Source organism: Eleutherodactylus coqui, chromosome 10 (assembly GCF_035609145.1).
Source record: "Eleutherodactylus coqui strain aEleCoq1 chromosome 10, aEleCoq1.hap1, whole genome shotgun sequence".
Lineage (NCBI taxonomy): Eukaryota > Metazoa > Chordata > Amphibia > Anura > Eleutherodactylidae > Eleutherodactylus > Eleutherodactylus coqui.
Window position 1 is genome coordinate 25,563,921 of NC_089846.1, and position 12,905 is coordinate 25,576,825.

Sequence of the window (12,905 nt, forward strand, 5' to 3'; positions counted from 1 at the left end):
GTGCAGATTTCCATAGCACCCAATGCTATGCTATAATGATGTGAGAACGCATGCACACAGCCTTCTGAGAAGAATCAAGCTGATGTTCATGCACACACTTTGCCGGGGAACACCGCAGGAACGGGGGACCGGGTGAGTATGGAAGGAGGCTCCCTGGACTTCACATCACCTAAACTATAAGCACCATAACTTAATTTATGGTGGTTATAGTTGGGTTACCTTTAAGTTGAAAGCCTACTTGATGGTCAGAGTCCAAGGAACCTGGATGATGATAATCCAGTACTGTCCATAATTATAATGGCTGATGAATGCAAGAATTTTGTCATTCGCTCCTGTTTCAAAGGGTTTTCCGGACCTAACTATTGATTGCCTATACTCAGGATAGGCCATCAATAGTTGATCAGCAGGGGTCCACTGCTCAGGATTCCTGCCGAATAACTATGGATGTTTTATCCGGAGAATAAGTTAAGTCCTGGAAAACCCCCGTTGAAAAACAGATATTGATTTTGTGGAAAATACATATTTTTTACTTGTGTCTGTGACCAGATGTCTGATGATGATCATGATGATGATATTGATGTTATGCATTAGTAGAACGTATAATGCTGTGTCATTCAATATGGCTGCTCTATCTCTACCACCAGACATTGGGCATCGCTAAGTAACCTGGTCGCGTCACTGCTGAACTCCATGAAATCCATTGCTTCTTTATTGCTGCTTCTCTTCCTTTTCATCATCATCTTCTCCTTGCTTGGGATGCAACTTTTTGGTGGAAAGTTCAACTTTGATGAAACACAGACCAAAAGAAGCACCTTTGACACTTTCCCACAGGCACTGCTCACTGTATTCCAGGTAAGGACAGTGGAATGTGTTTTCTATTAAAGTAGTTGTGCCATGACGGAAAGTCATTCCCTATCTATAGGATAGGGATGGGGCATAGCTAGAGGCCCATGGGACATGGTCAACTTGGCCCAACTCTCCCTCTCCATTACTCTTCATGGCTGCCAGAAAAAAACAAAGAGCTCTCTGCTGCGTTGGTCGGTCTTTTAAGTGACCCATCAATACAGCACTAGCAGCCAGGGATGATGTAAGGAGTCTTGCCACCCCTTTTCCTTAAAAAAATATTATATATGTTTAATACAGGTATTTGAGATAGCATAAGACAACTTTTATATCATGGATGATGGGCTAACATACAGCATATCAGGCCTACCTGTACCTTTAAATAACACAGTCACCATAAAATAGTCAAATACTAGCGCTACACGGTGATGGTGATACAGCAGTTACCTCCAGGGATCACAGGCGATGTCACTTTTCTTCTCTATCTGGATCCAGACCGCTGTGAAGACTGCAACCATGACTTCTCACTGCACACTCTTCCCATCCTGCCACTACCCCCCAAAGCCCTTCTCAGTGCCTCTCATAATATTAGTGCCTACCTTTGAATCCCATGCACTATTAGTACTCCCAGTTGTACCCTGCAAGGCAATAGTGCCTTGACACAGTAATATTTATCCCACAGTGCCCACGTCAACAATGCCTCTTTTCTATCCCACACAGTAGTAGTGACCCCTTTATGCTCTGAATAGTAATAATTCCCCTTTCTGCCTCCCTACAAGGTAATAATGCCCCCACTGTGCCCTTTATAGTAATAAGGAGCCTCTTCTGTGTTTCTCAAACTCTGTTTGGCCTCTTTTATGTCCCTCAAACTGTCTGTGGCCGCTTTTGTACTCCTGAAACTCTCTGTGACACTGTTTGTGCCACTCAAACTTTTTGTGGTCACTTCTGTGCCCCTCAAACTCTGTTTGGAACCCCTCTGTAGTCCTACAGAGAATATCTTTCAAAACAGTTGGGGTACAACCGCTGGGACCCCCACCTATCTCGACAATGGCAGTCTGGTGTGTCCTGGAGTGAGAGCAGTGGCAGTTGCACATATACACCACCATACCATTTATTTTAGTGGGACTGCCAGAGATAGTTGCCCGCTTAAACTTGACTTTCTATGATGGTCACATAGAAATGAATGATGCCAGGGTGTGCATGTGTGATTGCCATTGCCGTCACTCCAGGACACACCAAAGCCCCATTCTTAGGATTGGTAGGGGAGTATCCCTGGGATCAGACCCCTATAATCTGAAAGGTATTCCTTATCCTGTGGATTGGAGATAACTTTCCATCATCGCACAACGCCATTAAGGGTTTTCCTGGGACTTTGATATTGATGGCTATCCTTCCTCCACAATCAGCAGATTGAAGGGGCTGTGGTGCTCCAGCACACATCATATCCCCTTCACTATTTACCAAGCACAGCACCATTTATTTTGTAGTGGCTGTGAATGGGACTGAGCAGCTACTACCAAATATACAGAACTGTGCATGGTAAACAAAAGGAATTGGCACTCAGCAGATTTTGCAGCGCCTTCAATCAGGCGATCAGTGGAGTTCCAGTGAGTCAGACCCCATTTTGATAAAGACCCGGGAAACCCCTCTACATGTATGTTTAAATATATATTAAAATATGGCTGCATTGACCACAAGTATAGTTTTAATGTCCAAACAGTCATTTTTATTACTTCTCTCTTATTAATATCATTTAGATCCTGACCGGTGAAGACTGGAACGCAGTGATGTATGATGGAATCATGGCGTACGGGGGCCCATTCTTTCCTGGAATGCTGGTCTGCGTGTATTTTATCATCCTCTTCATATGTGGAAATTGTATCCTATATTATCTAATCATAGTACTGATTCCTAATTTATGTTAGGCTTAAGGGCGCCTGCACACGGGCGGAAATCCCGCGGCGGGATTTCCCGCGGGATTTCCGCCGCTCAAAGCCTGCATAGGATTGTGTTAACAAATGCAATCCTATGCAGACGGCCACGGTTTGGCCGTGCGAAATCTCACGCGGCAAACAAACCGCAGCATGTTCTATTTCTGTGCGGGGCTCGCAGAGCCCCACACAGAAACGTCACTCACCCGCCGCCGGCTCCGGTCTGCGCATGCGCCAGCTGCCCGGCAGCCGGCACACGAAAGATTTGGAGCTGCGTGGCGTGGGTGAGTACGCGCTGCTCTCTGCAGGCGCTTGGGTCGGGTCCCGCGGCGAGAATTCTCGCTGCCGGATCCGACCCGGCCGTCTGCAGGCGGCCTTAGGGTGCGTTCTCATGTAACAAATAATGCTTGCAGCGAGATGCTGCTCAGCTATGGTGCCAATGGAAGTCTTGCTCAGGGGTGTAACTATAGGGGATCAGGGCATACAGTTGCACCCGGGCCCAAGAGCCTTAGGGGGCCCATAAGGCCTCTTTTCTTCATTTAGGGAGCCCAGTACTATGAATAAAGCATTATAATTGGAGGCCCTGTTACTGATTTTGCATTGGGGCCCAGAAGCTTCAAGTTGCGCCTCTGGACTCTTGCTGATAAGTTCAGCAGCATTATGCGGCTATTGGTAGCCGCGGCTAGGTGGAGTCTTAGCCGCAAGCGGTGTCTGTTATATTGGAGCGTACCCGTAGGTGAGTACCTTGTGTTCTAAGAGTGTTTCCCACAGATCATAAAGTGATGTCCTTGACTTTTCTGCACAGATATCTTACTGAACGTCTTCTTGGCTATCGCTGTGGACAACCTGGCTGATGCAGACAATATTAACAGCAAAGATAAGAAGTGAGAATAATGTCAAAATACTAGACCTGTAGATAGATTTGGACTCATTGAGGAACATTAGCAAAGTAAAATCTAGTAATAACCTTAAAGGGGTTGTCCATGGTTAGAAAATATGATTGCTTTCTTCCAAACACAGTGCCAATCTTTGTCCATGGGTTGTGTCTGGTATTGCAGCTCAACTCCCATTCACTTCAATGGAGCTAAGCTGCAATACCAGACATAACCTTTTATAACCATGGAAAACCAATTTAAAGGGGGTTATCCCACAAAAACAACTTAACCACTATTCACAAGATAGGGAATAGCTTGCTGATCGGTGGTGGTTTAACTTCTGAGACCCCCACCGATCCGAAGAGCAGGATTAAGGAGTGTCCTGAATTGAATGGAGACTGAATTCAATAACTCAGGTCAATGCCCATGCAATTAGACTTGATCCACAGTCCTTGCATCAAAACCAAAATAAGATATAGGTAGCATTGCAATTCAAAATCCTTTATTGACACCCATGCAACGTTTCTGCCTATGTAGATGTTTTCTCAAGCAGTGAAACAGTGCAGTTATGCTCCATGTTTAACCCCTTAGTGACTGCCTATACCCCCTTTTTTTTTAAAAATAACTCTTTTTTATTGGCATTTGAAGGAAAGCATGCATGAGTAGGCTGTAATTGTTACACAGGTTTTGATCACATAACACACATTTCTGTTACAGAAGCGGTTTCACCTTTAGTAGTCATTATTAGTTGTCCATCTTAGTGGTTTCTATGTACAGAAGCTCACATATACATCTTCCACTTTTTTAATCCCCCCCCCCCTAAGCTTCCAAAATCTTAGTACCCTGTTATAAAAACAGAAATAGAAATAGAATACATAAGTAATAATTAACTAAACTAACCCGCAGTGTATCCCCCCAGCGATCACCTCTCCTCCATGTTTTGTCATGTACTCTGTAGAATTCTGAGCTGGTTCATATCGTTTTCTCTATAATACCACGTTGTAATAACCCTTTGCAATCCGATTTTGGATTCAGGGTTTCCTAGGGGGGCTTTCTCTTTCTGCCATTATACAATAGCGCCATCTGCTGGCTAGAGCCAGTACTGCAGTTTGTGACATGCTGAAGAGGCTCCCGACAACAAAGCGGCCAGTAATATACAGTAAGAATACCCTGCTGGACATCTTTTTTTTTTTTATAACTCTTTTTTATTGGCAATTCTTTTGTACATGGTAGAAACATGAATTGACAATTAGCAGTTTTACATACATCTTGTTTCTCATCTTGACAGTTTCTATTTGTTACGCTTTGTTCACAACAATTTGGTGCCTCATTTTTTCCCCTTTTATTTATTCCCCCCCCCCCCCCCTCAACTCCCCAAATCTTAATACTTTACTGTGAAAACATAATAAATGCAGTTAACTATTATTTTGTTGAGTTGACCCGCAGGACGCATCATTTTCCTACCGCATTCTGTCATGTGATTTTAAGAATTCCCAATTTGTTCATGTGGTTTTGCTCGTGGTACCACGGGGTATTGGTGAATTGGTACATGCATTCTTTGATTTCGTTAGGGTCAAGAAACTTTTCTATGAATTCTCTCCATTTTTTGAAAAAGTTCTTTGCATGAGATTCTGCACACCTTTCTATCTCTAGCCTTTCCATTTTCGATAGGTATTTTAGTTATTGTATGACGTCTTTTATTTCTGGTGGTCTAGCTATCAACCAGTTGTTTGCTGGACGTCTTTTGACATCGGAGCTGTGCAGCTTTAATCAGAATGTCTTTAGACGTCAGACAGTGGATTGGAAAGTGTTAATAAACTGGTTCATACACTCCTTGATTTCGTTAGGATCAAGAAATGTTTCTATGAATTTCCTCCATTTTTTAAAGAATGTTTGGGCCTGGGTCCCCACGTGCCTCTGTCTATCTCTACTCTCTCCATTTTCAACAGATGTTTTAATATCATTTATCCCCAGGGGTCTAGCTAGCAACCAGCTTTTCAAAAGGTACCTCTTGCCAATTAATAAAATAGTATGGGTCATTTTGGCTTTTCTCATCTGATCTGGTAGTTGGTGGAGTATGAAAATTTGTGGAGTTAGCTGTAGGGTCTGCTCCCCCATGTCTTGTATCAGTTTTAGACCCCAACCCAGTATTTTTTAATTTTAAGGCACTGCCGGATGCCATGTAGAAAATCAGAGATTGAACAAGAGCATCTGGGACAAGCTTGAGGCCTAACTGGGCCGTTGGGATTCTGAAGTTTGTCAAACCCATATATTGCCCCGTGGATTAGCTTAAAGTATGTTTCTCACCATCGTTCATTCGATATCGCTTGCCTCAAAGAGTTTCAGCTCCTAATTATTCCCTCAGGTATATCCGAATCCTGCAGATCTCGTGCCCATTTTTTGAAAAACCCAGAGCTATTTTCCATCATCCACTCTTCTCTAAGTCTGGTATACAAATTTGAGATTGAGTGTTTATATAAAAGATTTTTAACCAAAATATCAATCAGGTTAAGTATTGTTTTTTTTGATACGTTAGCTGGTCTATCCCATAGAAAATTCCGTACTTGTGCAAATAGCAGAAAATGGGACGTGGGTAAGTTGTATTCCCCACACAGTTCTCTAAAAGTTTTGTATCTGGGGATCTCTGGGTGAAGGAGTTGGTGGACTTTCATAATCCGTCAATGTTGCCACATTTCAAACTGTTTGTTTTCCCTCCCCTCCTTATATTCTGGGGGATTCCATAATTCCATATGCTTGGAAATTTTAAACGACAGTCGGAATGTCTTACGGGTTATTTTCCAGGCAGCTATGGTGCCTTTTGCCATGATAGAGTGTTTGCAATTGACAGGGAGATTATTGTAGTTTGTGTGCAAGTGGGCATTTAGGCTCCATGGGTCAAACAATCCTGCTTCAACGGTGGTATTCGAGTTGTCTCTGGAGCCCTGGAGCCAATCCAAGGGGTGTCTCATGAGGCTAGCGAGATTATATAATCAGATGTCTGGAAAGTTGAGGCCTCCTCCACTCTTGGGGAGCATTAGTTTTTACGGTCGCTTTCATGACCACGCAAAGGCTAGGAATGCCTATACACCTTTTTACAGTGATCACTAAGGGGCCTTAAAACACCACAATCGCTTTTTTACAGCAGTGCAGTTTCAAGGCTTATTCACATGAGCTACCGTCTGAGCTGTCTTCCCCTTCCCTCCCCCTTTGCCGACTCTCTGCCTCTCTCCTCCCCTCCAGCTGTTTGCAATGGGAGGAGCTAAGCTCCGCCCCCCCGTCCCGCACCCTCCCATTGCCGGCTGAAGACAAGGGGCGGGGAGTGAGCGGAACCTCCTTTCCCCCCCACCTCCTCCCATTGCAAACAGCTGGAGGGGAGGAGAGAGGCAAAGAGTCGGTGAGGAGGAGGGAGACAGCTCGGATGGTAACTTATATCCCGCCCTGAAAACAGCAGACGATATACACTCGTGTGATTTAAGCCTGCATGGATATTTCTATGCCAGGAAGAGCTGAGTCCTGGCTTCCATACTAGGATCAATAGCAATCGCGGCATGTAAGCAGGTGACAGGGGAATAGCCTACCCCTGACACCCATTGGCATGATAAGACTGCGAAATGTTAATCAGTTTCCATGGCAGTGGGAGAGGCCTCCATGTCTGCCATATAGCTCTGCCTATGAGACCCAGCTATGCTAGCAATCGCCCAATCACGTTTTAAAGTCCCCTTTGAGCGGCTAAAAAATGGTGTAAAAAAAGTTCAAAAAAGTGAAGTGTAAAATGAGAAAAAATTTCCCCCAAAAAACACTTTTAAAATAAAACACCTAAAAGTAAAAAAAATTATGCATAAAACTCATCACTGCGCTAATGACTCAAACAATCTAAATATTTAGTTATTTATCCCGCACAGTGAAGGGCTTATTCATACATGCATAGGCATTTTTACGCTCGCCTACCGACACTGTAAAAACGCATGAATGGGTGCCGTTTGTGCGCCCGTTCAGGCGGCTCGGCACATATACACCGAGCCCGGATTGCCGTCGGACAGGCGTAGACAGTTTAGCTCTGCTAAACTGCCTTCCACTTTTCCGCCCCCTTTGCTGGTTGAAATGCACTCCTTTGCGCTATCTTGGCTGGTCGGGCGGTTTTGCGCGGCTAAAAACCGCCCATATGATCTGATGCATTGGAATCCAATGCATCAGATGGTATCATATATCGGCTGTCCGTGAAAGCAGCTGCCGATATACACTCGTGTGAATAAAACCTGAACGACATAGAAAATAATTTTAAAAAATAACAATTGCTATTTTGTGTCCCTCTGCCTTGCAAAAGATGCAATCAAAAAGTTGCATGTAACCCAAAAACATATGAATGAAACTACAGCTCGTCCTGCAAAAAAAACAGACCCGACATGGCGCTATAGGTGAAAAAATAAAAAGGTATAGGTCTTGGAATGCGCAATGCAAATTCTTTTTTTTCCTTTAAAACAGTGGTTTTATTGTAAAACAAAGTAGTACAAATCTTAAAAACAATATAAATTTGTTATCACTGTGATCATATTCAGCCGCAGAATGAAGGTAAAAGGTCATTTATGCCACTCAGTGAATACCAGAAAAAAAATTAAGAAATAAATTCGGAATTGCCATTTTTTGCCAATCCTGCCTTCCAAAAAGCTAAATAAAAAGATACCAAAAAGTCATATGTAAATGCTACCAACAAAAACTATAGGTTATTCATCAAAAATTAGTCCTTATGTCAACAAAAAAACACAAATATTCTGGGTCTCAGGGCTTAGTCACAAGGGCGCATCGGCGCCCGTGTTACTGCAGGTAGCAGACGGCCGTACCTGAAGACGGACGTCTCTCTGCAGTGCCGGAAGAAAGAACATGTGAGCGGCTTCATTGCCAGTCATGTGTTCTTTCTTCAGCACTGCGGGGAGTCGTCCATCCTGAAGTGCGGCTGTCTTCTTCCTGCAGTAAGGGCTCAGTCACACGGGCGCCGATGCGCCCGTGTGACTAACCCTTCATAATGCGGCGACTGAAAAACAATTTAACTATATTTTGTAAATGTTTTAAGTGTGCAAAAGTAGTAACACATAAATTACTACAGAAACTTGGTATCACCGTAATCGTGCTAAGGGCGGCTTCAGTCGACCGTATATCGGCCGGGTTTTTACGCCCGGCCGATATATGGTGTCCCTCTTTGCAAGGGGAGGAGGCTGAAAGATCCGAGAGCAGCGCACTGAACTTCGCTCTGCCCCGTCCCACCCCTCCCATTGCAAATAGTGGCGAAGGGTGGAGAGGGGGCGGGAGCTCAGAGCACTGCTCCCAGCTCTTCCAGCCTCCTTCCCCTGCAGAGAGGGACACCGTATATCGGCCGGGCGTGAAAACCCAGCCGATATACGGTCCTCTGAATAAGCCCCTATGCAGAAAATAACATTGTAATGTACTTTCTACCACATGGTGAACACCAATGAAACAAAGCCCAGAAAACAATGGTGGAATTTCTGTGTTTTTTTAATATGCCCCCCCCCCTCCCCCCCCCAAAAAAAATATATATATATAAAAGTTTTACAATACAGTATACCCCAAAGTAGTGTCATTAAAAAAATACAACTTGTCCCGCAAAAAACAAGCCCTCATCTGGCTGTGTCCACCAAAAAATTAAGATGTTATTACAATGAAAAGAAGGGGAAAACAGGCTGGTCATTAAGGCACAAAATAGGCAACGTCACTAAGGGGTTAGAGTTACACAAGATCAGGTGACAATAAAAAAAAATATTCAAAATCACCTATATAAAGTATAAAAGTATAACTATAATAAAGTGGATAGAATCGAAACGCGTTCTCTGTCCTGCAAGCACATCTTTCAGTAAAGCAGGATACAAATATACTCTGTCTACGTCCACATTCACGCTAATCGTATCTACATAAGTCCAGTGTAACCATCCAGACCGAATGATAAAGGACGTGGGTATATTCCTGGATGTATAGAGCATTTACGAGCATGGATTCATGAAAGCAAGGTGAGATCTGACTTTTTTCACGCTCAGTCATTAGCACTGCTGCCTTATAGTGCTAGAACTGTAGGTTCGAATCTGACGAAGGTCGATGTCTGTATTGTCTTTTCGTGTTCTCTTTGTGTTTATTCTTCTTGCTCTTCTATTTCTCTGGCAGTGAACAATGCGGTGCCTCCGTTGTTAGAGCTGCTGCCTTGCACGGCTGGAGTTGTAGGTTCAGATCGGACCAAGGCTGATGACTATATGGAGTTTTTCAATGTTGAAGTTGCCCTTGATGAAATTTGAACCTAGAACCCCAGTATTGCAAGGTAACAGCACTAACCACTCAGCCTCATTCAGTGACGAACAACCACCATCACATGTTAGAAAGCTGACAAATGCTTTCCGTTTCACTTCTGTTTTCTGATTTCTGTTTTTAATAAAACTGGATCAGTCAGAAAAACACTAGCGTGAATGTAGGCGGATTAGTTTTTTATGAATTTTAATATATTTCTATAGAATACTCACTTATAATGCACTTTATGGATGAACTGTATCACATATGTGTAGATTGTGGTGTTATATATGTTTATGCACCTTATTATGGTTATGCTTTTATACTTTTATATAATTCACATATGATTTTGCAATTATTTTTCAAATACATGTAGTTTTATTCATGGTCACATGCAGGGGCGTAGCTAAAGGCTCAGGGGCCCTGATGCAAAAGGTGAGCTGCCCCCCCCCTCTATCTGTATCTGTACCCGTACCCATACCTAAACCATGCTGCATAGAGGCGTAACTTGAAGCTTCTGGGCCCCGATGCAAAACCTGTAACAGGGCCTCCAACTATAATGCTTTATTCATAGTACTGGGCTCCCTATATGGAGAAGAGAGGCCTTATGGGCCCCCTAAGGCTCCTGGGCCCGGGTGCAACTGCATCCCCTGCACCCTCTATAGTTACGCCCCTGGTCACATGATCTTGTATAACTTTAAGGATGAAGCATTGTTACGCTGTTTCACAGCTTGAGAAAACCTCTACATGGGCTGAAAGGTTGCATGGGTGTTCATATAGGGAGCAGTCCAATTCACAGATCCTTTATTTTCTTCTGGACTTGAAGATCAGTCTGCCTGATTCTTCTTTATCCCGACATCATCTGTTGGGGAAGAGTCAAGAGGCCTCCATACACCTACAAGAGTTGTTGGGTCTCTCCAAAATTTGTAGAAGTGCAAACCAGAAACCAGCTCCTCTGCAGACGCTTCCTCACACGGACTGGCTGGAAACCAGAACTGATGCACAGAAAAATGGAGAAAGTCCAGCATTGGGTTAAAAACTTTCAGTCTTTCTTTAAGTGATCCAGGCAGACATAAAGGAACAAAGGACATGTGCCGTCTTACATGTTTCTGGCAAGCATGTTGTCCTTTGTTCCTTTATGTCTGCCTGGATAGTGTGATAAAGTCTCCATTTTCCTGTGCGCCAAAATCTGTAGGTACGGATGACTTTTCTGTAATGTACAAGGCCTTTAATGTCAGAGTGAATAGACTTGTAACAACACCTCTATTTGTAATTATCTTCAGGGGAGGTAAGAAGTCGGGGAAGAAAGAAGATAGCTCAGTTAAGGTAAGGCTTGCATTTTATGGTTCAGTTACTTTTAGGCCATCTCACACAGGCGCTTTTTACTGCAGCATTTTGAACGCCGCGGTATAACGCTCCCATTGATTTCAAGATTTCCTAGTGCTGTGTGCTCTACTTCTCCATGTTTAGTGCACCTGATCACCCAACACAATGATGGGGTACGCTGAAGCCTGCTGTTGGCCGCAGGGTCCTGCGGCCAAAACGAAAGTAGAATTGTGGCGAAACACCGCGATTGAAATCACACTGTTTTGCCTAGTGCCTGTGTGAGAGCTGCCTAATTCAACCAATTGAAAATCCAGACAAACGCCAACCACGGTTATCAAATAAGAAAACCCAAATAACAAGTGTAAAATAGAAAAAAGAACACAGAAATTATACACTCGTAAGAAACAATCAAACACCTAGAAGGAGTTGAATGAAACTTTGTATGTGTGATTGTAATGTTCATATAAGTAAGTGATACAAATATCAAAAGATTTTGATATTTGGAGAACGGAGGATATTAGGCGGGTCACTCAAATTCTATCAGGGACAGAAATAAAATCATTTGACCAACTGCAGGCTGATTATGGTGTGCCACATACGCAGTTCTATAAGCATCCTGAGTTACGTCACGCTAACCGGACGGAACTGATCTCCACAGAGATAAAAATCTATCATTTTATATTGGCTGATATTATTGGCACATCTTCCTCTACTGCGGGGAAAACATCATTGCTATATGGGCATTTGCAGAGACATTTAAATTCACAAAATCCACTTATGGCTCACAGTAAATGGGAGGCAGATATCGGCCCTATTGAAGATTCACAATAGGACTAAATTCTACAGATGACTCCTAAATTATCATTGAGCGAGGTTGTCACAGTTATATCTACTACACTGAGTATAGCACACTCCTGCTTATTTATAGGATGTCGGGGTGAGAGATACGCCTTTCTGTATTTGTAGTAAGACCCAAACCACAGGGTTAATACATATGATGTGGCATTGTCCATAGTTAAACAGATATAGGACAGATATACATTCCCTAATTAATACTACATACAGGGTTGAGTTGGACGTTACTCCATTAGTGTATAAAGTTGGCTATGTTAAGGATCTACCAGTGGAAGAACAAGAACAGACAGCAATAGCAAGGCTCCTATACATTGCAAGCAAATTGATTGGTTAGATGAAGCCCCACGCTTATGGAAGGTAAAACTAAAGTCAACTGTCAAAGACAAAACAAGATATAAATATGACAAAATATGGAGGAAGTTTTTGAGCGCCCCTGATCTGACTCCTGGGAACTTGTTGGGCATTCTTCAATTGAGTTGGTATCAATGTAGTTATATGCAAAATGAATAAGTTGGGGAAGGATAAGGCTGATATAGAAATTGCAAATATACCTTAGAGATAAACAAGGCAGGGATATCTGTGATATATGAGGTACTGGATATAATCGGATATAACCCCACCTATGTATGTCAGCTCTCAATCTGTCTCAATACTCTGTAATATAATTAAGTAAGAAACCTAATGGTTAGGTAAAAGTGATGGACAAGATACGAGATATTTCAGACCCCCCATTCCCAGAATTCTAAAGACTGTCTTTTCAAAAAGATATGGATAGGAGGAATATACACCA

General features: G+C 43.0%; 1 protein-coding gene across 1 annotated transcript in view; it reads left to right on the forward strand.

The window, feature by feature from the left end:
- Positions 1 to 12,905, forward strand: part of CACNA1F (calcium voltage-gated channel subunit alpha1 F) — a 154,977-nt gene that overhangs the window by 74,568 nt on the left and 67,504 nt on the right. Inside the window, exons 16-19 of the mRNA XM_066580638.1 lie at positions 645 to 852; positions 2,601 to 2,721; positions 3,580 to 3,658; positions 11,218 to 11,260. Of these exons, the coding sequence (XP_066436735.1) occupies positions 645 to 852; positions 2,601 to 2,721; positions 3,580 to 3,658; positions 11,218 to 11,260 (451 nt within the window). The remainder of the gene's footprint in view (positions 1 to 644; positions 853 to 2,600; positions 2,722 to 3,579; positions 3,659 to 11,217; positions 11,261 to 12,905) is intronic.